General features: G+C 42.7%; 2 protein-coding genes and 1 long non-coding RNA gene across 4 annotated transcripts; 2 read left to right on the forward strand and 1 right to left on the reverse strand.

Moving 5' to 3' along the window:
- The first annotated feature begins 698 nt into the window (after positions 1 to 698).
- LOC116441072 lies at positions 699 to 3,199 on the forward strand. The gene is made up of 4 exons (XR_004238871.1): positions 699 to 838; positions 2,454 to 2,498; positions 2,760 to 2,843; positions 2,960 to 3,199. It is a non-coding gene; the product is annotated as an uncharacterized LOC116441072 (long non-coding RNA).
- On the reverse strand, positions 2,382 to 18,676 carry CEBPZ (CCAAT enhancer binding protein zeta). The gene is made up of 16 exons (XM_032102596.1): positions 18,490 to 18,676; positions 16,584 to 18,100; positions 15,280 to 15,511; positions 14,789 to 14,963; positions 13,514 to 13,602; positions 13,006 to 13,059; positions 12,221 to 12,323; positions 11,282 to 11,350; positions 9,537 to 9,603; positions 8,187 to 8,287; positions 6,768 to 6,825; positions 5,617 to 5,825; positions 4,541 to 4,624; positions 4,015 to 4,076; positions 3,843 to 3,924; positions 2,382 to 3,060 (listed from the first exon to the last, which is right to left on the reverse strand). Exons 1-16 carry the CDS (start codon positions 18,646 to 18,648, stop codon positions 2,921 to 2,923), a joined length of 3,201 nt encoding a protein of 1,066 aa, XP_031958487.1. The 5' UTR covers positions 18,649 to 18,676; the 3' UTR covers positions 2,382 to 2,920.
- Positions 18,677 to 18,760: 84 nt separating this feature from the next.
- Positions 18,761 to 26,227, forward strand: NDUFAF7 (NADH:ubiquinone oxidoreductase complex assembly factor 7). 2 transcript variants are annotated; one of them, XM_032102603.1, is made up of 10 exons: positions 18,845 to 18,920; positions 19,021 to 19,181; positions 19,273 to 19,353; positions 20,744 to 20,854; positions 22,299 to 22,509; positions 23,001 to 23,059; positions 23,789 to 23,902; positions 24,716 to 24,859; positions 25,170 to 25,343; positions 25,722 to 26,227. In XM_032102603.1, the coding sequence occupies exons 1-10, from the start codon at positions 18,845 to 18,847 to the stop codon at positions 25,932 to 25,934; spliced, it is 1,344 nt and encodes a 447-aa protein (XP_031958494.1). In that variant the 3' UTR covers positions 25,935 to 26,227. The 2 variants fall into 2 exon arrangements, with proteins under 2 accessions (XP_031958493.1, XP_031958494.1); XM_032102602.1 differs by having other exon boundaries at positions 18,761 to 19,181.
- Positions 26,228 to 26,317: the final 90 nt, after the last annotated feature.

The raw sequence follows: 26,317 nt of genomic DNA on the forward strand, positions 1-26,317 counted from the left end.
AAATCAAGCATGCCAACTATCAAAAGTTTTTACTACTTATACAATTTAGCAAACAAAGGAATTAGTGTCCATTGGCTGCAAGTGACATAGTCCCCTCATTAATTAGTCTTCTATCTTCTGTTGGTTAAGGATTCTCTTGCTTCTCATGCTAATCAGCCCACGTGCTCAGTCTTTCTCTTCTTTTGGGTTGGTGGTTTTCTTGGGTTCTTGGCCATGAGTCGGTGGTCACAATCTGCCCCTGCCATAAATTATCTTTTACCCAGTCAGAGCAGAGGTGGCATTATCAGTTTCTTCCTTACAATGGTTATTTCTGCTGGATGTCTTTGTGGCCCATAAATGCTGCATTCTTTGTGTCCACTATCAGTAGTACATCCTTCTCGCCTGGCATTACTAACCTCTCCCTAGGTCTGAGATTACTGAAGCATATCGGGCCCAAGACCTTAAGAAATAAATTCTATTGACAAGCGATTTGTATTTCTAACACCTGGGCATCACTTAGTGCTCGCCTGTTAGCCGCTATCTGCCTCACGGATTAATCTCTTCTCTCGTTGATCAGGCCGGAAAGTATGCAAAGACCAAAGCCCATCCTTTCCTGAGAACATTTTTACACAATTCGTATTTTGCAAGACCGGCCGCCGGGCCGCCTCAGCGGCTGGGCCGGGCCGGGCCGGGGCCGTGCGGCCGCCCCTGGTGCGCCGGCGCCTGCGCGTTGCTGCGGGCGGCGGAAGGCGCCGGGCCTCGGCCATGGCGCGGCGCGTCGTGAGGGGGCTGCTGCTGCTGGAGGCGGCGGGGCTGCTCGGCGCCCTCCTGCTCTACCGCGCCATGGACCGCAGCCAAGGTGCGGCGGGGCGGGCGGGGGCCGCGTCCTGATGGGGCTGGGGGGCGGGCAGGAGAGGGGAGGCTCCTCCGCGCGGGGGCCGCCGGCGGTGCCCGCGGAGCACCGCGCACCGCCCGGGTTTTGTAAGGAAATCCTGCCTTGTTGGCGTCAGGAGTTCGGCTTGGGTGAGTGCGGGTACGCAGGGGTGGCTTGTTGGGCGCACCCCCGAGGATATACCTCTGAAGAACGAGCTGCTACTGTAGTTTTACAAACCCAAGCCCGCGAGCAATCCTTCGGGAGGCAGCACGCGACCACACCAGGAGCAAAGCCGACTCTTGCATGTTTTTGTAGTAACAGCAGCGGGCCAGGTAAGGATTTAAAAGAGAGGCTGTCCGCAAATGAGGCAGGAATTGATCAGTCCTGTTTCAGGCGTCTGGTGTTGAGGCCTTGAAGGGAGGTCCCGGCTGTGTCTGGGTCTCGCAGCCTCTGATGCGACATTGCTCAGGCCGAGGACAAACCCGGCTGCTGGAGGCGGCCAGCGTCGCCTTCCGGATTATTTAGCTTCGGTCTCTCAGGTGTCTTAGACTTACAACTCCGTGCCCAGGTAACACAGAAATAATAAGCAAACCACCGGTTTGGTTACTACAAGGAAGTTTGCTCTGCAGGGCAGCGGCCTTACTTTGCGTGCAGGGCTCTGCAGGGTGCAGCGCTGGTTCGACAGATCTGTGTCCTTGCAGGAAAGAGCCTGTCCTGCTACCTGCAGGGTCAGGGCGAGCCAAAAGGCAGCTGCTGCTTTTGCTGGGAGGGCAAGAGTCCACCCATTTTGGCAGTGGTGTGGTCTTCATGCCAAGTTCAAGCTGAGCTTCACCTACTCTACATCGATTTGCATTTGTTTTCCAAGATCCAGGTGATGCCAGACTGTTAAATTTCAGCTGTCTTTGCATTTTTATCAGAAAATACATATAACAAAAAAATATGGAGAACAGATATTTTCAGCCTATTGTTGTAACTTGGTGCTGGGCATTCATCTTTGGGGTTTTTTTTCTCCTCTCTTTCAGTTCTAGGTCCTAGTTCTTACATGCATTTGCATATTTTTTTCAACTGCAGTTCTGTAAGGTGCAGTGAGCTAATCTAGCAGCTCAGTGAGCTCAGAGTGAGGCTTTTACTGCTTTCTTTGTGCTAGTACTGGAGTGGGTAAGATCCTTTTATGAGCTGCTGAAATAATTAAAATAGCATAAACCTGTTGTGATTTTCTATTGGGTTGTTAGAGCAGCCCACAGAACAATTCAGTGAACATCTAAATCTGCACAAGGAAACAAAGCAGTTTTCCCTGGTTTTATTTGCATGTCAGTCTGTGAGAGGCATGCAGCTTCATGTGAATCTGTAGCTTGGACTTGGTTATCACAATTGTGAGGAAGCTCAGAAAACGCTGTGATGATGGGGCTGCACGGATGAGTAACCTGAGTACAGTCTCTGGAATTATTTTAAAAAAATAAATTCCTCTCACATTATTTAATGGTGGCTGTAAATAAAGAGCTCAAACAAATTTCGATAAAACAGATGGAGTTAGAAAAATAGTGTAGTTAATTATTCATCTTAACATATGCTGGGAAAGTAACTTTATCTTTCTTGTCAGATTTCAGATACACAATGCAGAAGAGGTTTCCATCAGTTCTGGAAGGTGGGTTTGTAGTCGTTGGCTTCAGAAGGATGGCTGAAGCTTCTGTTGCATCTTAATGTATAAAACCGATCTTATTATTGCTTAAAACTTTCCCCAGGAGACACTGTTGAAGTTTTTATTGTTAAGGCATGGATAGAATGTCAGACTGTTGGATAGAGACCTCAGAACTGGAGGGCTATACACGAAATAAAACTAGCCACAAAGTGGCTGCTCTTTAGATATGTCTAACTTAGAGCTGACATGGATTTTCCTATTTTTCAGTTTATTACAAATCCAATGAGTGGTCTGGAATTCATGGCATAAGGGAGAATGACCAAATGACATGGTTAAGCAGCAAGAACTGAAGTAAGAAAGATGTGTGATTAAATAAAAAACTATTTAAGAATATTTGTTTTTAAAATCTCCACATCAAAAAGTCCAGTTCATCTTCTCACTTTCTTGCCTTTGTACTTGTTTTTCAGCCCTCTGTGCCTGAACTGTTTCTTCTTTTTGATGATGCTTTTCACATCCCTGTTGTGAAGCCACTTGTCACGCTCTATTTCCCACTGGATCTGTTTGACATCTGTAGGAGGCAAGGTGAGAAATAAGGAGCCGATGGATACCTCTGACCATGATGTGGCATACAGATGAATCATGTTAAAGTTAAAAGTTGACTGCTGTATTTATAAATGTTAATAAAGTGCAAACTGCCTTTTGTTTTTGAGAAAGCTGTGGGTTTTTTCATTTCACAAAACAAACCCTACCATCTCAGAGTTCTAGGCATTGCTTTGTATTTTATTAATGCCAGACACGCTTGTGTTAGAAGCAGTGTTTGAGTGCTCCTAACATTTTTCAAGTGACACCAGCAAGACTTGTAAAAGCTTTACAAGCTTTAGTCAACCAGCATATACACAATTCATGAGAATTATTCTGGGGAAACTACTTTCTGCTTCACTGATACTGCGAGGAGACAGTCCAGTAGGTAGGGAAAGACAGCCATGCCTTATGCCTTGCCTTCCCTTCCCAAGGAATCAAGGGCACTTTACCTGAGCGGAATTCACACGAAGGCTTGGCAAAGAGCATCCTGCCTGTCCCTGCTTACAGTGTGAAAGGGCCAAGGACAGCCTCTCCCTCTTTTCTGAAGCCTTACTCACTCCACTACTCCCAGTTCATATTTAGCGCTGGGCATCGCACGTCACTGGAGAAAACTGTCACATCTTACTGACGTTGAGCTACTGTCCCTGCTGTGTGGTTTCTGACCCTGTATTCCAGTTAAAGGTGGTTCATCTTTTCGGGTACAGAACCTGAAGGGAAAGAAGTAAATTACAGCACTACGACTGTCAGCTACCTGCAGCATGTACTTACTTGCATTGTCTCTGTTGGCCATGGCGTTCATTCCAATATTGTCAAACTTAGACCCAGCGTTTTCATCCAGCAGATAGCCAAACTTTAAATAAAGAGAGAAATGTTGGTATTCTGTTACAAAGCAACAGGTAAAATGCTTGATCACTTTTTGTTAAGCACTGATCAAACTCACCTCTTCTGCAGATGCCAGTATACCAGCATCTTGGAGTTTCCTCTTCTTTCCTCGGCTGGATCCTTCAAACAAAGAGTAGTATTCTTATGAGACAGAACTTCAAGTCCCCAAAGACACTAAAACAAAGTTTTACCATGTTTTAAATTTTTAAAACTTTTCTTCATGAGGTCATCTGAATTAGCTACGTTGGGAACCTTTGTTACCCACCTTCCCTAAAAGAAAAGGAAAAAAGTCTCCAAGCAAGTATTAAATAGGACAACTCTGTGCATCAGGTGTGAGTAACAGATGCACAAACCACCAGTACAACTCCACCCTACTTCAAAATTCCTCCTTCAACTCTCAGCTCTTCAACAGCAGATTGTTACTCTGAATTATGCTGGTTGGGGGACAACCTCCTTTTCATTTATGGTTTATTTAAATCTGAACCTAGATCCAAAATGTGATAATCTACTGTAGTAAATCTCTGATTCCAAAGTTCTTTGGACTCTTTTATTTGTATTAAGCTTTCATGTCAGTGTTTTCTTACCTTCCAGCGATCCCGCAAAAGTCGTATCTTTCTTTTTCTTGCCCTTTTTACTGACAGATTTCAGTTGCTTGTCATTGTTTGGGTCTGATAGAAAAAAAAACCCAAATACATCAGTCTCCAACTCTCACACCATGTACATGTATTTAAAGTGCAGCAGAGACTAAAATTCCTTTTTAGGCATATTTGCCATATTGGTCCAGGTCTTTAAAAGGCAGTGCACACAAGCAAATCTAGTATTTCTTCAAGCTAGACAATTAAAAATTGGTCTGTGGTGTGCTGTTCTTTATGCTTTTTTCCACAGCACCAGAAGGGAATGATACTAGGACACATAAAATACAAAAGCTAGAAGCAGGCATTAGGTAAACCGTGAATGTCTGTGTGGTAAGTTTGGTGAATTAATAATCTCATGAAAGATTGTGTTAACAACTGTATGAACAGTTTACCTCTTCTACCCTCGGTCATCTTCCTGTGACCTTTAGTTACTCATTTAAATAGTCCATTAATCTGTGTTTTTCCAGCCACATGCTTTGTATTCTGTGTAAACTGTGCTTTTCAGTTGAACAAGTAGCACCATGCAGGTGCAAAAATCAGTTACTACTACAGTAGTAATAAAAACTTGAGTGCATATCTGTATTAGAAGAGTAAGCTGTTACTTGTGAGACAGCAATTTAAGTACTTCATCTAAAAGAAATCAACATTAAAGAAATAAAAAAATTACCAATTACCATTTTTTTTAGTTTTCTCTTTGAGCTCTTTAAGTATTAATGCCTACTGCAGCCAGTTATTTGTGTATAAAGCTACTTTTGCTATGCCAGTGTTTTCAGAATGAAAGAAACATTTCTCATTTGGAAGTTCTTACACCCAGATGCCTAATTCCCACTCTCGCCTAGGAGACTGTGCCAGGAAATGCTTCCCTTAAGACTTCATTGTACATAGAAGGACTTGTCATTTCTTTGTTTAAAAGCCAAGCTTCCCACCTAGATAGCTAAATTGGAATTTGCATACGTAGTTACATATTAGATGACCTATTTTTAAAGCCTTTTCTCTGTGTTTTTTAGTAATAAATGGCACTTTACCTAGGTCGTTATCATCTTCAGACACATCCATAAATACACCTCCCTCTTCATCCATATCCTCTTCAAAGTCATCCTCCATACTTCCCAAGGAGACTTCCTCATCATCCAGATCACTGAAGTCATCTTCATCATCAGAATCCTCCCAGTCAGCACCAGATCCCTCACCACTCTGGCCTTTCTTGCCACCTTTGGCATTTTTTTTTATATTACTAAAAGAAGATGTAACAAGCTTAGCGCTTCATCTGGAAAAGCACTGTTTGCATCTAGATGACATCTATCTACTGGCAAACACTATGTTAGGAAAGTTCAGCGTCATTGCAAACTACTGCAAATGTAGGCTATAACCTAAAATATATGTATTATACACTGAGCCACGTTTTCAACATTAGTATAGGGAGCTGTATTATAAAAGTCAACTATTTTAAGAACTTCTGGACAGAATCCTATTTTGAAATTAGCCAAAATGTCAGCTTCAGTATTTTATCTCCTCTGTGTCTTTGTTCCTTTTCAGAAAGTCTTTTCTGTAAAACACACAAACTGCTCTGTTAAACACCAGTCAAGATCACAAAAATGCTTCAGGTTTCACTAGGAGTTTAGTCTTTAACTCTCCTGTCACCTCAAGGGAAAAAGTCTCTGTGCAAATTCAAACACTGCATTATAGATACTTTGAGTAAAATAGAGGCTACTTCATTATTTACAATTGGACTCGATGATCTTAAAGGTCCTTTCCCACCTAAATGATTCTATGATTATTGAAACTTCTGACTTCAGGAGAACTGAGCTCTCTGACTCTGGATCTCACAAAGCTTATTAACTGTGTTAGGTCCGGTTACAACCAGTCCTTATGGCAGCAGTGCTTCCTTTTGTACTTGGTAATTCTCGAATAGAAACCTGAGACAATGAAAAACAAGACTTTACACTGCTTACTGGGTCCCTACAGGTCTCATGTAAGGACTATTAAGCATCACAAGGTCATCATGATCCGTTACGGGACACGCAGAAAACCAGCATTACTCAGTGTAAAACTGATACTGCCTTTTTTGCAAGGTGATATTCTGAGCCTTTCTGAAAAAAGTCTATCTAGTTTCACAGAGTAAAACTCTATGTAAGATATTAAGACAAGAGGAATAAGAACCAATCTGAAGCCTTACCCAGCAAAATCAAGGTCATCCTGGCCAACAACGGCATTATCAGCAGCTTCAAATGTATCTAGGGAGAAAGACAAATGATGTTACTACAAGACATATGAAGTCATTGCATCCAGTAAGTACATGGACCTGTTGGCGCAAGTCCAGAAGAGGGCCACAAAGATGACCAGAGGGATTGAGCACCTCTCCTAGCATTAAAGTTGTTCAGCCTGGAGAGGAGAAGGCTTCAGGGTGACCTTATTGCAGCCTTGCAGTACCTACAGGATGCTACAAGAGAGCTGAGAGAGACTTTTTTCCAAGGGCATGAAGTGAGAGGACAAGGGGGAATGGCTTCAAACTGAAAGAGAGTTTAGATTATGTATTAGGAAAAAACTCTTTACTGTGAGGGTAGTAAGGCACTAGAACAGGTTGCCCGGAGAAGCTGTGGATGCCCCATCCCTGGAAGTGTTCAGTGCCAAGTTGGATGGGGCTTTCAGCAACCTGGTCTAGTGGAAGGTGTCCCTGCCCATGTAGTGGGGGTGGAACAAGATGATCTTTAAGGTCTCTTCCAACCCAAGCCACTCTATGATTCTAGCATTGCAAAATATCTAATCTTTAGATACAGGGTCATTATTTTAAGCTTCTGAATTTATGAAGCAAATTCTCATTAGAGATACTAACAATAAAAGACAAACACAATTAGTAACAGATTCTTGTCATAACTAAGACCATATTAATTGAGTCACTAAGTAAGGACCCTGATACAAGAATTCAGAATTATCTTGAAATACTGTAGAAAATAGTTATAGAGCTAACTGGGTTTTTTAAAAAATACGTATAAGTAAATTTTGAAATAATAAAAGAATAGACATTTCCTGGTACACTAACAAATTTAAATTCTGGAACAAATAATACACTCATTCCAAAGCAAAGTACATGCTACAGAAGAGCTAAGATTACTGCAGAAGTTTGCCAACGACCTTACTGAATTCATAACCTCATGAAAGATGTTAGAAACGATGAGAGAAACTGTAAGCAAGATTGAAAAAGGCCAAGCAGTGAAGAAAAAACAGAGGCAAATGTTACATGCTGTTAGGAAAGGTTACTCAGACTACATTAGGAAAAGAACAAAAGGGCATGAACTGCCATTCATGGGTGTAAGTTCAAAATCAGACAACTTCCAGCCATTCAAATGAGCTGACTACTGCAGTGGTGGGAGCAAGAACTCCCTTGAGAAGTGGCCACCCAGCTGGCTCACACGGTGGATAGCAGGAACTGCTGTCTGCAGGAGCATAAAGGGCAACTGGAAAGCCAGTTGTCTCCCACTCCCATATTCCTCTATCTGGTTATTTTACACAATATGAACTATAAAAAGGATACATTAATAAGTTGAAAAAGCAAGGAATACTGGGATAGTTACTGCAAGGAAGAACACAGCCTTACCCAATGCTCTTTCAAATTCATCATCATCCACATCTTCCACGCTTTCTTCATCATCCAGACGCTTTTGTTTCTCTCTCTTCTTATCGAACTTTGAATAAAATCTGAAATAATATATTGCTCTCAGACACAACCTGCAAATTGTTTCCCATGTATGTTGCCAGTTGAAAACTGTAAGTGATGGTTTCAAACATACCTAAAATCAAGAGATTTGTATTTCCTTTGTTTTTCAAAGAATCAGTCACTACTGTAATATTTAAAACAATAACATTCCATTGGCCAAACATGCCAGAAGTTATTTTTAACACAATGAATTTATAAAAGGGCACAAGAAAGATGTAAAAATCTGCCTTAGACTGAGAAGGAAGAAAGGATCAAGTTCAACTTGAATACAATTGGGAAAAAAATATAAAAGATATTCACCCATCAAGTTTTATTAAATTTTGTCCCATAGCCCTCTTCTTTTGGGCCTTAGTTTTATCTTCTGTCAGCCATTTTCACCTTCATTTCATGTTAAAGAATCACCAAACAAAGAAAGCAATTTTGACCATATAAAAAAGAGTACTTTTTACAGAAGACTTTAAATGTGTAATCTCAGTTTCAGCCATCTTCAATGTAACAATACTGCTAACTTTTCAGACAGGGGTATGTTTTTAAGATGCTTTTCTTTAATCTCAAAACTAACACTACTATTTTATTTATTTATTAGTATTATATTCCTCAATATTATAGTAGCAATTAATTTAAAATAAATGAAGTTAATTCAAATACTAATTTCCTAAGAAGACACAGGTAACCAGTATTTTGATCTAATAAAAACAAATCTTTGCTAAATGCATATCACTTCAATTTTAGTACTACAACTGCATTTTTACATCATAATCTGAAAGGAAATTCAAAGAAACAGAACTATGAGTAACAAAAAATTAAATACTCTGTAAAATAGCTCCTCTGACTTTTTTTGCTTTGTTCCATTCTAATAAGCTTTGATGCTAATAACATAAACCAGCTATATTCCAGCTTTCATTATATATACCTCTAATGCATAAGAATTACAACCCACAAGATATTCACCATTACCCATTACTTAAGGCTTTATTATAATGTCAACTTACTTAATTTTGGACTACAAGCCCCGATTGCCTTTGTTCATAGGTGATATTCTTTCCTAAGTGCTTTTGACAAACGTTAAAATTATGTCCAAGAAAAGCACTATCATCTTAAGTCACTCAAATTAATCAAAATTCGCAAATACTTGAAATACCAGAGATTACTTACAAAATGCAGTGGGTTTTAATGCCATTGCACTAAAATACCAACACCTAAAATGAATGTTCACAAGTATTCCACTACCTGTGAAAGAACACTTCATCCACTGGGATTTTGCTTTCATCTTTGGCCCGGAATTCCTTACTGTTGACTGCAAAAACAAAAAAAAGAACTGATTTTACCTCAAGTTGAAATAATGGTTATTCTTTTCAGAGGTTAAGCAGCACACACAGACAGAAGCAAACACAGGGTGTCATCCATTCAATAATGGGGAGCTTTTCTGAAAAGCTCTTCAAACTAACAGTGTATATAGTGTACTCCAGTGTGAAGTATGGAGAAGACCCTATGGAAACACTCAAATGGCACAGCTCTAACCAGGTTCTCAGTTATGTATCAGCAAGGCAGGGGGTTGCAATCACCGCAGCAGGAATACATTTAAAACAATAACGGGAAAAGAAGTAGGGAGTAAGATGAACCTGCTGTCACGCACTAAAACACTGAAATCACTTCTGCCCAGCATTCCCTGGCAGTAGAAATGCTTGTCAGGAGCTGCAGAGCAGGACCATGCACCAGCTGAGCACACTGAGGAAGGGATCAAGCCTCAACCTGCCTCCATTTCTGAGGAACTGAGGCAAAACATGACACTGCAACAGCAGATCAACTAGGGTAATGACCAGGTTCCCCGTGGAGGAGCTTTTTACCCTCTCACATTCCCCTTCCCTCCTCCTCACAAGTAAATCAAAAGAAGAAAGGCTACAGATTACCTCAGTAGGTACAAATTATAATCACTTCTAAGTGACAATGGGTCCAAGTTTCTGAAATCAGATCAGCCTACTCAGAGGACTCTTCAAATGAATAGCAGAAGGTACCAGAGGATTTGCAATCTCAGCTCCCTACACTTCATCAGAGATCAGCTACATGCAACAGCTGCAGACTTTTGCAGCCGTATTAATATATCCATATTTTTGTATCATGTTTCATTTGTAAAACACTTAAATTCCCCAAATTCTCTCCTAAATCCTCAGTCTGCTCCTTCAACTCAGAATAAACTAAAGAATGTGACAAACTCTATAGGCTAAAACTCCTATTTTAAGCTTTACCAGCCATAAAACCAGCCATAAAAGTACATCAGTACTTACTAATCTGCATAACTAAAACCTCTCTGCAACACAACAGACCCAAAGCTGGCAGGAAAGCACATCCCTGGGAATGCTACAGAGACTCTACTGCAGAAGATGGTACCTCTTCTGTCCTCAAGCAGCATGTTTTACTGATAGTTTGCCCTGGTTTTTTAACTGCTGGTTCTTACACCAAACCCTGCTCTTGACTGTTGGAAATAGTGGGACTGGACAAAAGGCAGCTTATTCCTGGAGGCAGGAAGACTATTAGCAAAATAACAGTGCTAAAGATACCTTACACTCTTCCTAACAACAGCTGCAGCTGTAGCATTGTATGGAGTAATACCATTCAGTGAAAGAGCTTAATGTGATTTAAATAATTATATAGATCCATTTTCCTGGTATTTAAGCCATTTTTCAATCATAATAAACAGAATAAAAATGGCTATAGAGTAACTGACTTTCTCTATGTCATTTTTTCTTAAAATGATTCAGTGGATCCAAAGTTCCATCTGTGGAGATTCCATACATCCTTACAAGAAGATGAGGTCTGATCCTGAAGATCAGGCACCACCACTGCACTCCTGATGGATGGCACTTTCTTTTATCGCTAAGACAAACAGCACAGATAGTGCAGATGACACATCTACATCAATCAACCAAGGATTTTTTAGTCATCATAATCTTAACTGAATTAAGGGGCTGACTTACCTGCAAGGTTCTGCATATCCTTCATAAACTGCTTCTTCTTTGGCTGCATTACCACACTGCTGGTGTTTTCTGTATCAGAATATAAATCAGAGAGGAATATTTATTTTATGACTATTGATACAGAACTGTTAGGAGTGGCTGACAGACCAGTGGGTTGTGCTGCCATCCATAATGACCTTAAGAGGCTGGAGAAAAGGGCTGACAGAAACCTCCTGCAGTTCAATAAGGGCAAGTGCACAGTCCTGCACTAATGGAGGAGCAACCCCAGGTACCAGTACACAATGGGGGCTGCCCAGCTGGAAAGCAGCTTGGCTAAAAACACCCTGGTAGTCCTGGTGGACACCCAGTTCACCGTGAGCCAGCACTGTGCCCCTGCAGCAAAGAAGGCTGATGGAATTCCTGGCACTTGTTCGACCACAGTTGGAGCCCTGTGCCCAGGTCTGGGCTCCCCAGTCAGACATGTGCATACTGGAGAGAATCAAGGGATGGGTCACTAAGTTGATGAAGGAGACTCCATCTGAACATCAGGAAACACTTCTGCACTGTGAGGGCAACTGTGTGCTGGCACAGGTTGCACAGAGAGGCAGTGGAGTCTCCACTCTTGGAGACACTCCAAAGTCATCTGGACAGTCTGCTCCAGGTGTCTCTGCTTGAGCCCATGACTTCAGAGGTCCCTTCCAGCCTCAGCCATTCTGCAGTCTTTACATCTCCCTATCCCTTGCTTATTCCTGCAAAGTCAGCAGTTCTGCACTGCAGGTGTGAGGGGATGTGACTGCTGGCTGGTTCTGGGTTGCAGACATCTCTCTTGCAGCCTTGAAGACTGATGCCACTCCTCTGTTCCACCACATGCACCCCAGATACTTGACAAGGCCAGTCGGAGAGAATGAGAATTTGGACAGCACCTGTAACCAAGATCACATGGTACAGGGAAGTGCCTACCTTTGCCTTTACTGAGTTTGGGATTTCTGTACACAAAGCGATCCAAGAATCTCATTAACGTGAAATCCTGCAAAGGGTCACCAGAGTACTGAATGTGATTTCCCTGAAAGACGCAAAAAGCCAAAAACCATTAAGGTCTTCATTTTAGGAAGACACCATCTAAACACAGAGGACTCAATCAGCTCAAGAACAATATTAAAACATACTTTATAAAGATAAGGACTTGGGGATACTAAACCACATAACCCTGACCAGGTTTTTCCTTTTGCAATTTCAATATTTTCGTAACTAAAACACACCTCCTCCACTTTGTTTCAGTGATAAACTGCCTTGCAATGTACTGTGCTAACAGCAATTAATACTCCGCATCATTTCAATACCATATATTCAAATGAAAAATAAATATTTTAAATACATATTTGTATAGGTTTGAGCACTTTTGGCATGGTACTACAACAGTATTTTTAAAAGAATTTGCCCCTGTAGTAGGGCTCCCCATGTTTTAAATAAATAAATAAAAAGATACAAAAAAACTCTTAATAAAGCTTTAAGAATCACGTAATACCTACACTTCTACAAAGTTAAAATTTTTGAGAGCAGTCTCCTTTACATATAACGCTGCAATTCCATGCAAAGCTTGGCATTTGAGTGTATGACAGAGTTCTGCAGAGCTGCTAGTTACCCACAAAGTGCAAGGAGACTTAATAACGTATTTTTTCAAATGGCAAAAGACACCTAACACAAAGTATCAAACTTCAAAGCAACAAACAAGCAAAAGCACTTACTTCTAGTATTGTTTTTGCAAACAAGGCCACAGATGGATGAAAATGTTCAGAAAGCTGAAAAAGATGAGTAATTTATTTCTAATTAAAAAGTATGTTTTAAGATCACTCCATGACTCACCAAATAACAGACATACGCATAGTAGTGCAAGGCTGATGTGCTCTGCACTTCAACAACTGAAGAACTTCAAGTTCTAATCTATTTTTGCATTAAACACATTTTCACTTACAATTTTAAGTCAACGCTAGAAAGCTTCAATCATCAAAGCTAAAATCCAATAGTCAAAAAATATTATTATTGTCCAAATCTTCACTTAAAAAATTCCTATTCCCTACTCAAGAACATCAGTATTGTATGGAACATACACAAGCTTAAAGCTGAACAACGTGTCAGCTTTAACCTTTCTCTTGTTACTCAAGTAGCTACTTCAAGAACAACCAAGTTCTTTTTCTCTCTTCATACAAGGGCCACACTAATAAATACAGCAACAGCAGTGCAAGAATATCCTACCTTCTTCAGTTCCCAAAGGCTTGTACTTTCAGCACCACAGTATAAAGGACTTCGGTGCATAGGATCATAGGAAGTTCCACTCTTCCTGCCTGAGGGGTGGACAGGAGCAAAACAACTTAAATTTTCTCAGGCAACTTTACAAGAGTATTATTCTCTTTTCCCCATGACAGTAATGCTGCCCATCACTCCCAGCTGGACAAGCCAGGTGTGGGAAACAGAGGAGTAAAAACTTCTGCAGTTAGTGGTGGGTTTGATTTACAACCTTGGAAGAAACTAGGTCTGGCATAATTGACAGAGGTTTATAGACCTTAAGCAAGAGAATCACAAACCTATGTTTCTATAGTTACAAGTAAAAGTATGTGTTGGGTGTTATGGTGAAGGGTTTTAAGTATAATAATGTGATTTTATAGTTTAAGTTAAGAATTTAGATGTTATAATAGAAGTATCTGTGTGTACGTGACCTGACGAGTTATTGGTCAAGACACAGCTCCACTGCAGTGAGAAGTACCACAGGTGGGAGGTTGTAAAGCCAAAACAAAGTTTCATTTTAAGTGCCTATTGGATTAGAAAGTTACAAATTGCCATGGAACCCTGAATTTTGTGACTATACGCCATTATGATGAGTTATTGCAAATCTCATGCCTCGAGACTGTTGTCTTATTTCTTATTTTAAACAATAAATCCTGTGTAATTGCATAGCCCCATCTCTCTTAAGTAAATAATCCGACAGGAGAGCCGAAGAGCGGGATTCAATACCAGGGGTTCATCTGGCAGCAGGGAAAGGCTGTATTCAGCTGCCCTTCACAGTGCATGATCAGGTGCACAGGCTGAGTTCCTACCTGCTTCCAAGGAAGGCCCTGGAAACCCCTGGCCTGTTCCCGAGGGCCTTCAGGGAGGAGTGAACCTGGGCGTGAGTTCAAAGATGGACAAACTGTTCTAGCAGGCTTCACAAGCGACAGAGCAGCTACACATCCTAACCTTGGCTACACTGCTCGGAAGATGTTTGAACGTGGAAGCAAAGAATTCCAGGCCTGTTAATGCCAAGGCACGAATAATGTGTTTATTACAAACTGCATGAAGGGAAACACAATAGTCATAGAGTTTTTTCATCACTGCTGAGGTAACAGATAAATTGAGCTGACTGGTTGCTTTCAACCAAACTTCATCTAAAAACTAAAATAATGATTTAATCACTTAATCTTACAAAACTCTTGACCAACATGTCACTGTTATGGACCCTTAGCTGTCAAATTATATATTTTCTTGCCGATTTACCTCCCATATTCAGATGATGCACCCACGAGGCTGTTGAATTTGAATTGTTTGTTTTAGCAGAACTTTCCATTGTACTTCTCTTTTCATCTTCTACTTCTTTGTCGGCATCCACAAATTTTTCCTCATCCTCTTCAGCCTCTTCTTGATCCTTAAAGCACTCTTCATCATCTGACTCCTAAAAAACAAAAAACGTTAGCGAACAGCTTTTACTTTCCAGATTTACTCTGATTTTTTAGTAAAATGCACATAAAGTTCTTGAGCTACTTATAAAAATCTAAACAAATGATGGCTGATGTTTAAGAAATAGAGATTTTTGTCCTTGATACGGCACTTAAAATTGAACTTTACTGCTTAGAACACACAAATGTAATGGTCCCTCCCCACCTCAAGAAACATCTTAGCAAATGGTTACTAATAAACAAGTTAGGGAAAGGTGCTTATGAAAACAGCTCTTATTGAAAAAGCAATGAGATAAAGAAATAATCTTATACCACGTGATCCTGTAACTGGACCCTTAACTCTGGTTTTATTTTCAGGAGCTCAGACAGAAGGTACAGGGTTCCACAAATGAAGGGTGGCATTTGTCCACAGGTGACTTGAAGTAGCCTCTTCACAAAGGCCTTCACGCGCCGTAGCACTACATCTGCCTTCAGAGACTTATAGACAAGATTTAGAAACATGGATGGCTTTGAGCATGTTGCTAAAGCAGGATCTAGAAGCTTCCTGCAGGACACACAGGAGAAAATATTGCTGATTGTCATAATGCACACAGGAGAACAAGTGCTATTAACAACCATTATCTACATTTTTCAGATTGCCATCTAAAAGACTAGAGACAGTTTGCTCCCCTGTACTCCAAACCATTAAGATCAACCCTGAATTGTCAAGAGCTGTGTAATATTTCTGGAATATATGAGACACTGAAGATTAAAAAGACAAAAAAGCTGCCTCAGTAAACAAAATATTGTAAGAAAATATAAAGAAACTGAGTTCAACTGAAAACAGTTTCAAAATTCGAGATGTTCAATGTTGAGAAACTAATCTGATTTGTTCGTATGTTTAAAAAAAATAGAAAGAAAATGGTTAGACATCAGCACACTTCACAATCAGATCAGACATTTGTACTGGCAAGTTCATTTTCTGCTCCAATTTTTTCCAGGCTGCCAGGCATGGTAAGACCTTAAACACATTGCACATTCTCAGGGAACCTGAATTCCCTTTTTAAAAAATCAGTAACTTCCCCTTATTTAACTAAACAGAAGCCTGTAAGGATCCTATAAAGAGTCTGAACAATCAGCTGGGGACAAAACAAAAAGTAGTATTTTTATAACACAAGGCTTTCCAGCTACACAAATTAAATCATCTAAAGAATTTGTTAACACAATATTCCCCCTCCTCAAAATAAGAAAAAAAAGGAAACAAGATCTTAGGCTATTTACAGGCCTAATTTACAGGCCTAATTACTTTGCAGGCTAGTACCTGTAAAAGTGATTTCAGAAGAAACAGTTCTCAATTAGTTTCAAATAACATCTGGAATTAATGCAAGCCACCAGAAAAGTGGCAAAATGCATGCTGCATTCTCAGAACCTATCACTATCATTTATTTTATCCTCATGTTAAATCAAAGAAATCACATGCATTTTCTTCCAGCTCATACAAAACATCAGAAATTTTAGCCAATGAGACACAAAACTAGCCAGATCTTAAAAGCAAAATAAGTGTTTCTATGATGTTAAATTAATGGTGACTACCTCTTAAAATGAAACGTATATAAACATGCAAACCTGCCACTTACTTGTACAGCGCTGCATAGTACCTATCCGATACAGTCTGCTGAGAGTCCATCACTTGAAACAGCAACATCAGGGCCTGGACACTGGTACTGAAGTTCACAAGATGAAGAACTTTGAACAAGGTGTTCATTTGCTCTTTCACTTTCTCATCACCAGTCTCAGCATAAGGGTAAGCTCTGTTTACCCCGCAAAGAAGAGCACTGAGCATTTTGGATTCAACATCTTTTTTCTTAATACAGTTTCGGAAAAAGCAGAAGTACAAAGTTATCAGCTTGTTAGCCAATGCACTTTCTTCATGACTGAGGACTATCTGATTTAGGAAGCAGATGGCATAATATTGAGTTTTCACATTGATGTTTGAGCGGTACAAAAGCCTCTCCACCTCACTGCACACTACTCCCTTCATATTTGGATGCTTGTGAAGTAACGTCTCTAAAAGATACGAGGCTTTGGTGGCGATCTTGTTCTGAGGGTCACCCAGTTTATTCACCAGCAGAATCAGCAGAGCTTTCTCCTGCTCCGGCTTGTTACAGAGAAGCTCGTGGGAAACTGCCAGCGCTCGGGATTTTGTGGCTGTCAGACAATCATGGCTCATTGTTTCCAATGCCTGCACAAACTCTGCTATCTGCAGCTTCAGGTGATGCTCAAAGTACCAAAGTATCAACCGCCTGTCTCTTGAATCCTTGTTGCCACTCGACATCTGCACGATGTTGTTAAGCGGTCGCTGCGAGAAAGACCATAATTTTCGATTGTCTGGTAAGATATCTGTAATGAGAAGCTCCTTGAAAGTATCTAAAGCCATAAGGCTCTGCTGCCTGCTGCCCTTTTTCTTTATGAGATTTATCAAGTTCTCAACAAACTGGAGACTGTGGACAGCACTGTCCTGGATGAGAAGGGTCATCGCTGCCATCCTGTCAGCCAAGGTACCCGAGGACACAACAGTTTTAATCCACGCCGAGGAGGCCCCCTTCTGATAGTCTGTCTTATTCTTAAACAGGTCTGTCTCACGTTCATACAGCTTTTGGGCCAGGGCCTTATACTTGGACAAAAGTGCCTGATTCTGTGGCTCTGGAGAAAATTCATTGGTGTATTCTAGATCATACCATTTGCCCCCCGGTTTGATCAGTATTGCTTGCCTAGCATGAAATTCAAAATCTTCTTCCAGCCTTTCTTTCTTTGTTGAAGGCTGTTGGCCCTGATCACCTCCAGCCTGCTTCTTTTTGCTGTCTTTCACACCGCTTGCCTTTTCCTTTCCTTTTTTTTCTTTCTTCCCCTCTAGCGAAGGAGGATTAGTTTCCTTCTTGCTTTTCTCTTTCTTTGGAGGCTTCTCTTTCTCCTTGCCGCCGCCATCATCCTCATCCCCCTCCACCACCAGGCAACTCTTCGCATACTTGCTGAGCCCCAGGGAGCTGACGAACGCCTCCAGCTCTCCTTCCTTCAGGTCATCGATTGTGTCCTTCTTGCCGCCGTCCACCAGCTCGCCCTCCTCGTCCACGGCACACAGCATGAGGTAATCTTGCTGCGAAGGCAGGGCACAGCTGTCACGGGCAGATCTGGTGCAAGATCTGCCAACACTCCCAAGGGTTCCCCATTGAATCCCAGAATGGTTTGGGTTGGGAGGGACCTTAAAGACCATCTAGTTCCAACCCCCCTGCCATGGGCAGGGGCACCTTCCCCTATACCAGATTGCTCAGAGTCCCATGCAGCCTGGCCTTGGACACCCCCAGGGATGGGGCATCCACAAGTTCTCTGGGCAATCTGTCCCAGAGCCTCACCATCCCCTAAGCAAAGGACTTATTGCCAACACCTGAGTGGGACCCCGCACACCTCGCGCCCCCCAAGGGCCCGTCCCGGGATGGGGGCTCCCGGCCGCCACGTGCTCCCGCTCCCTCCCGCCCGCTCCCTTACCTTGGTGCCGCCGAGGCGCAGCACCTCGTCCAGCGTGAACGCTCCCGCATCTCCGCCTTCTCCTTCTTCATCACCGCCGTCGTCGCCCTCCTCCTCGCCGCTGTCGCCGCCCGCCTTCCTGCGGTCCCTCACGCCGAAATCCCAGAGCGTCGCCGCCATCGCCGCCCGCCGGAAGGATTCCCGCGCACACGCGTGACGCGCGTCCGGCCGGTGGTCCGGCCTCACGCAGGCGGCGGGCACGGGGCGGAGAGGAGGAGCAGGAGGACGAGGAGGAGGAGGAGGACGAGGAGGAGGAGCGAGAGAAGCGAGAGAAGCGAGAGAAGCGGGAGAAGCGGGAGAAGCGGGAGCCGCTGCCATGGTGCTGCTGCTCGCGCGCCGCGCGCTGCTGGCGGGCCGCCGGCGGCTCCCCCGTCCCGCCGCCCCTCCCCAGGGTGAGCGCCGCTCTCCCCCCTTTCCCTGCCGCTCCTCGCGGGGCCGCCCCGCTGAGCCCCTCTCTCTCCTCTCTCCCCTCTCTCCCCTCTCTCCCCACAGCTCCGGCGGCGGTGGCGCGGCTCTGCTCGGGCGCGGGGGGCGAGGCGGAGGCGGCCGACGGGGACGGGACGATGCTGCGGCACCTGGCGCGCAAGCTGCGGGCCAGCGGGCCGGTCACGGTGGCCGAGTACATGCGGGAGGCACTCACCAACCCCGGCCAGGTGCGCCGGGGCCGGGCCGGGCCGGGGGGGCCGTGCCTCGGCCCCGCCGCTCACCGCGCTCCCGGCCCCTGTGCCCGCTTCCCTCCCGCAGGGTTACTACACCCGCCGCGGCGGCGTCGGCGAGAGCGGGGACTTCATCACCTCGCCTGAAATAAGTCAGGTGTTCGGAGAGGTAATGCAGTTCCTTGCATCTTAAGTAATTTTTTTTTTTTCACTTTATCTACGGGGGGGGCTGGCTAGGATCCTGGTGGACAACAAGCTGTCCATGAGCCAGCAGTGAGCCCTTGTGGCCAAGAAGGCCAATGGAATCCTGGGGTGCAGCAGGAAGAGCATTGGCAGCAGGTCAAGGGAGGTGATCCTGCCCCTCTGCTCAGCCCTGGTGAGGCACATCCGGAGTGCTGTGTCCAGCTCTGGGCTCCTCAGGACAAGAGAGACGTGGAGCTCCTGGAGCAGCTCCAGTGGAGGGTAACAAAGATGATTAAGGGACTGGAGCATCTCTCTTATGAGGAAAGGCTGAGGGAGCTGGGCCTGTTCAGCCTCAGGAAGAGACACTGAGAGGGGACCTCATCAATGTCTGTGAGTATCTGAAGGGAGGTACCAGGAGGATGGAGCCAGGCTGTGCTCAGTGGTGCCCAGCAATAGGACAGGAGGCAATGGGCAGAAACTGATGCACAGGAAGTTCCACCTGAACATGAGGAAGAAATCCTTTACTGGGCAGGTGTCCACGCACTGGTACAGATTGCCCAGAGAGGTTGTAGAGTCTCCCTCACCAGAGACATTAAAGAACCATCTGAACACAATCCTGTGCCATGTGCTCTGGGATGACTCTGATTGAGCAGGAAGGTTGGGCCAAATGGCCCAGTGTGGTGCCTCCCAACCTTACCTATTCTAGGATTCTGTGATTTCCATGCCAGTGTTCAGATACCTTACCAATGTCAAAATACTTGAGTAGCAATGATAAGATTCAAGTTATTTTCTGAGAGAAAAACTGATTTTGAGGGAGGAAGGAGTGTTTTGTTTTTCTGAAAGCCCTTTCATGTGTGTAGTCTGAAACACCATCTGTGCTTAGTAACACTTTCATACAGAACTTGCTTATAAATAAAAAGAGTTATGGTGGTTTTCCAGTGTGAAAACTCCCCTCAAAAAAAATCTCCAGAGTTTGATCTGGCTCATTCTGGTTTGTGTATCATTTCCAGCAGTGAAGAGTGGCTAAATTCTGTTCTCAATGATGCTTTGGTAAATTCATTGTCAGGAAGAACAGTTGTCCAGAGGCACTTCAGCACTGATCTGCATTTGAGCCTTAAGTAAAAGTTCTTGCTCCAGCCAGAACAGAGTCCCCACATTTACTGATGGAGAGTTGCTTCTGCTGGGCAGACAGCAATCAGTCAACAGTTTTAATACTTAAAGACAAGAATGTGAAGTTATGTATCATAATTCTTAACTTTAAAATATGGAGACAGTGTCACCATGTTACCTTAGTTATTATCAGACAGAAGGCAGATACGATTTTCCACAAGTGCTGAAGTTACTGCTGTAACCTCTGTGTTGTTTCTCACTGACAGTTAATAGGAATATGGTACATTAGTGAATGGATGGCCATGGGCAAACCAAACACCTTCCAGCTGGTGGAGCTGGGCCCAGGGAGGGGCACCCTTACCGACGACATATTGCGGGTAGGTGAAAACTACTCACATTCTTTGTTTCTGGCTTTAGTCCATTGATGCCTTTTCCTGGTCTTAGAATCAAGAGTCATACACGGTTAGAAGGGGAAAAGGGATTTTACCTTGGTATTTATTTTAAGGATCCTTAGGTGTACACGTCCAGGTCATATGCATCGAGATGCACCCCGCCGAGTCTATCTCTGTGTCCCCCCCCAACACTGGGTATAACATTATAGGTTTTACTAATTAGCATATCTATCAAAGATTCCCCAATGAGAGGCTCAAGTGAGCCCCCCTCCCCAAGGAACCTTCCCCTGGATGGTTCTATCTTTGTTTACAGAATGTGTTCTGGAGAGGACCTTGGGGTCTGGGGCACACTGATCCCTGGCTACCAAGCTTCTAAAATGTTTGGTCTCTTAGCTTGACAAACAAGTCCAAGAATGTAGGCAAAAAGCACTAGGAATACAGAAGTTGTAAAAAGGTATAACAGGGGTATAAAAGAAAAGGCAAAAATCTTCATGGCATCACCATAGCTACAGTGAAATCTGAAGGGATGGTGTTTTGCTGTCACGGTTTACCTTTCCCTAGTAACCAGATCACTTCAGTCAGGTTGGCAGCTCAGACTCTAATCAGAATAGATGAGTTTCTGGGACCAGGGCTCTCAGGTGAAAGCAGAACAGGGGCCAGCGTGTACACACTGTGCAGACACACCCGTAACCTTCCAAACACCACTGGATAGAAGGGGAGGGCAGGAATATTCCCTTCTTAATTATTTCTGTGTAGGAAAACATTATCCAAACTGAAAACCATCTAGGAAGGTGTTGCTATGTGTAACTGGGATGGATCCTTAGTGCAAGGAACAGAAGCTGGGAGGACAATAACACAGGAATGAAATTGAGTTAATTCCTTTGGGGATTTCAGGGGCTTATTTCTTTTGAGTTAACCCTTTGTGCTCAGTCATGCTTGCATGGCTGTCTTAATTAAAATGCTGCTGACTCATAAACAGATTGCTAATGGGATTTAGCACCACATAAGAACTTTTATTCTATTTACATATGTTAATGAAAAAAGTAAATGTGGGATATCAAACATTTGTTTAAGGTGCCTGGGAAAACCGAACCATTTCTCTCCCAATGCTAGACCTTCTGCAGGTCTTAGAGGAGCTGCTACTACTATTCCAAATTAGCATTTCATATTGTTGCCCTTAGAGCCATGAAATGTGTGCTGGGTTTTGCAATTTTACTAGAAACATAGCAGCTTTTATTAAGATTTATGAAGAAAATCCCACTTCCTACCAAAGGAGCAAAATGCAGTCTCTCTCACTGAGATTGTTTTGTTATTAAAGCCAACTAAACCTTTTATCTGGACTGTAAATAGTGAGAAGAGAGGTTAGTACTTAAACCTTTAATGTACACAGCACAAGACTGTGCCTAATAGAATTCATCTGCCTTTATAGGTCTTCAATCAGCTCGCCTCTGTTCTTAGTAAATGTGATGTCTCTGTTCATCTGGTAGAAGTGAGCCCCAAACTCAGTGAGATCCAAGCAATGATGCTGACAGGAGGGAAGGTACAGCCAAACGCTGAGGACAAGTCTGCTTACATGAAAGGCGTTAGCAAGACTGGAATTCCCATTTTTTGGTACAGAGACATTCAAGATGTGCCACCAGGTAAGGAGCTTGAATGCCTCGTTAAAGGGATGGTGCTCTTCCCTCACTGACAGCTTTTGATAGCAGAGGGCATCTCTGCAAGCCTTCACACTGGACAGAAAAGTAGTCATATACGTATTTGTTCTTACTTGCATGAGTCTGAGGCAGGATGTTGGTTCATTTTCATCACTGCTACCTATTCTGCCTACCTTCATTTGGGGATAGCTACCCAATTTCCTATATTCTGACTTTTTCTTTTCTGGGGAAAAAAAAACTTTCACTGGCTTTGCCTGAATCTCCTTTCATGAGATAGTGATCTAAAATTCATGGACTGGAAGCTAGAGCTAGCTGTAGGAATGGTGCCTTTGATGTGTCCAAGCTGGAAGTAATTATAATTTTTTCACAACCACATTAACTAGTTTAATTCATTAAAAAGCATAAAAATATTTTAAACTGGAAGCTGCTCTGGAAGCGTTAATAATTTAATGCATTCTTTTTTTACCTTCCCACAGGTTACAGCTTTTACCTAGCACATGAGTTCTTTGATGCCCTGCCAATACATAAGTTTCAGGTATAGCAAGATTATTATTGTAATTGTGACCATCTGCTTAAACACCTTTTCTCTTTGAGGAAGAACAGAATTAAGGTGCCAAGCCAGACACATGCCCTGTCTCTGGTGATGAAATAATTCTAACTGAATTTGGACAAATAAGGCTTAATTCAGCTGATAACTGTAAAATTAGTAATTGTTCTTGAATGGAAAAACTTGAAGAAAGCTAAAGATTTCTTTCTGCTGAGAGAAATCTCAAGGTTTTGGGATTTTTTAATTTCTTATGCTACATTAATGCAGCTTTTAATTTCCACATGATTTTCTGTAATACTAATAACAAAAGACTGAAGGGCTTTCATTTGAATACTAATGAGAGTAGCAAAATAGAGGCTAATTATGATTCAGAAGAAGCTAATTAGTTTATGAAAATCACTGCTAGAATGAAATCTATTCTTTTGATAAGTCAAATGTTGCCCTGTCAATAGAAGAGGCAGCATCTTTCTTCAGAGCATCACTCATTCCTTTTAAGAATAATGAAACCTACATTTGTTGGCTCTGCAGATGAGACTTCACCACAAGCTTTTTCAAAGGCAGTTACTGGAATTAAATAGGAATGAGTCATAGTTGTTAATAATGTATTGTGTTCCTAAAACATTTGTGAAAAGGCTTGACATGTTAGTTCAACCAAAAAAAGGAGGTACTGTGGTACCTGTTGGAGAGTTAAACGAGTACTCTGGGCTCGTTAAACAGCGAACGGAGAAAGGCTGGCGTGAGGTGTTGGTCGATATTGATCCAGAAGTTCCTGACCAGCTGCGGTTTGTCCTGTCACCATCCAGGACCCCTGCGACACAAAACTTTATTCAGGTGAGGTTATGCCTACTACAGCTCGTCCTTACACCTTTACTGACTCTTTCAAGTACATTTAGCACTTCTCAGTTACCCTGTCAGCAAGAGGAAGGCTCTCAGTCTATAAATGGAGCTTAAAATTTCCACAAGCATTTAATTTCATATGCTGTGAAACTACAGCATAGAAATTACCACGTGTATCAAACTTTGCAAAATAGGAGCTTGAACACACAAAATGTCTCAGAGAGCAAATTGAGGCAGCAAGTGACAGGCAGAGTTCTGCACTGTGTGTGTGGCATCACCATCCAGAGAGTGGCCCTGCCCCAGCCAGGCTCTCAGCCTGCTGCAGGGTACTCAGGGCAGCTGCCTGCTTCTGTGCCAGGCTGACCTTCAGTGGGACGTGGCTGTGATTGGTTTCTTCCTGAAGTTCACTGGATACTCAAAGCTACAAAATTAAGTACGGGAGATTAAACCCAGCTACAAAGTCTCACACAGGAAGGCCTCTCTGAAGGGTATACACAGCTGAAGCACTGTTTTTGTTCTTTCAGTACCACAGTAAGGAAGTTTCACCTAATACAGATATTCTCAGTAGAAAAATTTTCACTTGACTACAGGTTATCGAAGAGATGACTGAAATCCAGCACTCAGAAAATCCTAATTGAGAATGAGTGATTGCAAAAACTAGCTCAAGCTAGTACAGATAGCCTAGAATGCACCTCCTATACCTGTGTGTCCCAGCAAAGCAACAGCCCCAAGACATCAAGTGTGAGGGATACTTGCCCTGTGCTTATCTGCTAATACAGGTGTTCTGGTCTTTGAACTCTGCACTAGCCAGAAGAAACAAGAGACCACGTGGAAGTGTGTCCTGAGGCTGGTGTCATCGTTCAGAGGCTTGCCTCTCGGATACAGAAGGATGGTGGGGCTGCTCTGGTTGCAGATTATGGCCACGATGGAACCAAAACTGACACTTTCCGGGTAAGGTGTTTGCCCTGTAGCAATAAGCCAAAAGACTCTGTTATCTTTGATCATCAGGTTCTTGTAAGACAAAGTTCATGGGTGGACATAATAGCAAAAACTGCATAAAACTGAGTAATTCCTGTTTAATCAGTACCCAGAGGGGTTTCTGTCAGATGGAAAGGGTAATCTGAGCTCTTGCTACATTTATGTCAAATTTTCCATGTATAATTTGCTATTCTCACCCCTCAAATGCACAACTTAGTTTTTGCTGGCCCCAGCTGTGATGGCTGGACTACAGCTGACTGTAATCTTCCAATTTCATTTTCAGGGTTTCCGGAATCACAAACTTCACAATGTGCTGAGGGCTCCAGGTACAGCAGACCTGACAGCAGATGTTGATTTCAGCTATCTTCGAAAGATGGCACAGGGAAGAACAGCTACGTTAGGCCCCATCAAACAGCGGGAGTTTTTAAAGAACATGGGCATTGACCTCCGACTGCAGGTACAGAGTGCTCACAGGCACAGGAACTCTTCCAATCCACAGGCAATACTCTTAGACAGCACAAGAGCTTTTGTAAAAATCTTTGGTTTTAAAATGAAGTTGTTCAAAATAACATGTAGATGCGAGATAGAAAGCTGCTTCTGTAGATATAAGTTACTCCAGATCCCTGAAAATAAACTGATCATATTATATTTAGGAGCATTTAATGCAAAATTTGCATCAATGTATGGGCTGTGGACCACCACCAGTGATCTCACCAGTTCTACCAACCATCACAGCACTGTTAGATTAAGTGAAAAGGATGCAAGAAGGGATTGCAGGTATGCAGGAATTTATAGGAATCCAGGAAGGACTACAACGTGCATTTTTTTTTTCCAGGTGCTCTTGCAGAATTCAGGTGACACAGCAACTCGTGAGCAGTTACTTCACAGTTATGATATGCTGATGAATCCCGAGAAGATGGGGGACTGTTTTAATTTTTTTGCCCTGCTGCCTCACCAGAGACTTGTACATCCTGACAAGAAAGATAAGCCAGAATCAAAGTCTCCCCTACCACCTGTTGCTGGATTTAATGAACTGTTACTAAAGTAATTTCAGATACTATTGTAAAATGTGTGATGGCTGTTTCAGAGTAGGTCTGGTGCAGCACACTAAACCTCTTGACTGACCTGCTCAAAGCAGTTTGAATGGAAATAAAACACTGCACATACAAAAACAAGCACACACAGAGCAGAGCAGAATGAACAATGGTTTGGGGGTCTTATGATAGAACTGAGTAAAATATTTACTAGTGGAATCAAAACTTGTCAGTAACAAACAGATGCACTAAGGAGTCTTTAAATGTATTCAAGCTTTGGTACTTGAATAAAATCAAGATGCCTTGACATCTCTGAAGATATTTTTATAAAGAGAATAGTGACAGGATGCATGTATAAGGAGTTCCTGCCAGCAGAATTTCCACAGCAGGACACATA

Source organism: Corvus moneduloides, chromosome 3, assembly GCF_009650955.1.
Source record: "Corvus moneduloides isolate bCorMon1 chromosome 3, bCorMon1.pri, whole genome shotgun sequence".
NCBI classification, from domain to species: domain Eukaryota; kingdom Metazoa; phylum Chordata; class Aves; order Passeriformes; family Corvidae; genus Corvus; species Corvus moneduloides.

Bases quoted from the DNA above. Each gene is read 5' to 3' on its own strand.
- NDUFAF7 (XM_032102603.1), top strand. From the start codon at position 18,845: ATGGTGCTGCTGCTCGCGCGCCGCGCGCTGCTGGCGGGCCGCCGGCGG. The intron at 23,060-23,788 runs GTATAGCAAGAT...CTCGTTAAACAG, and splicing joins TGCCAATACATAAGTTTCAG to CGAACGGAGAAAGGCTGGCG. The intron at 24,860-25,169 runs GTAAGGTGTTTG...TTTCATTTTCAG, and splicing joins CCAAAACTGACACTTTCCGG to GGTTTCCGGAATCACAAACT.
- CEBPZ (XM_032102596.1), bottom strand. From the start codon at position 18,648: ATGGCGGCGACGCTCTGGGATTTCGGCGTGAGGGACCGCAGGAAGGCG. The intron at 15,512-16,583 runs GTAAGTGGCAGG...TGTGTCCTGCAG, and splicing joins TACTATGCAGCGCTGTACAA to GAAGCTTCTAGATCCTGCTT. The intron at 13,060-13,513 runs GTAGGATATTCT...CATCTTTTTCAG, and splicing joins GCCTTTGGGAACTGAAGAAG to CTTTCTGAACATTTTCATCC.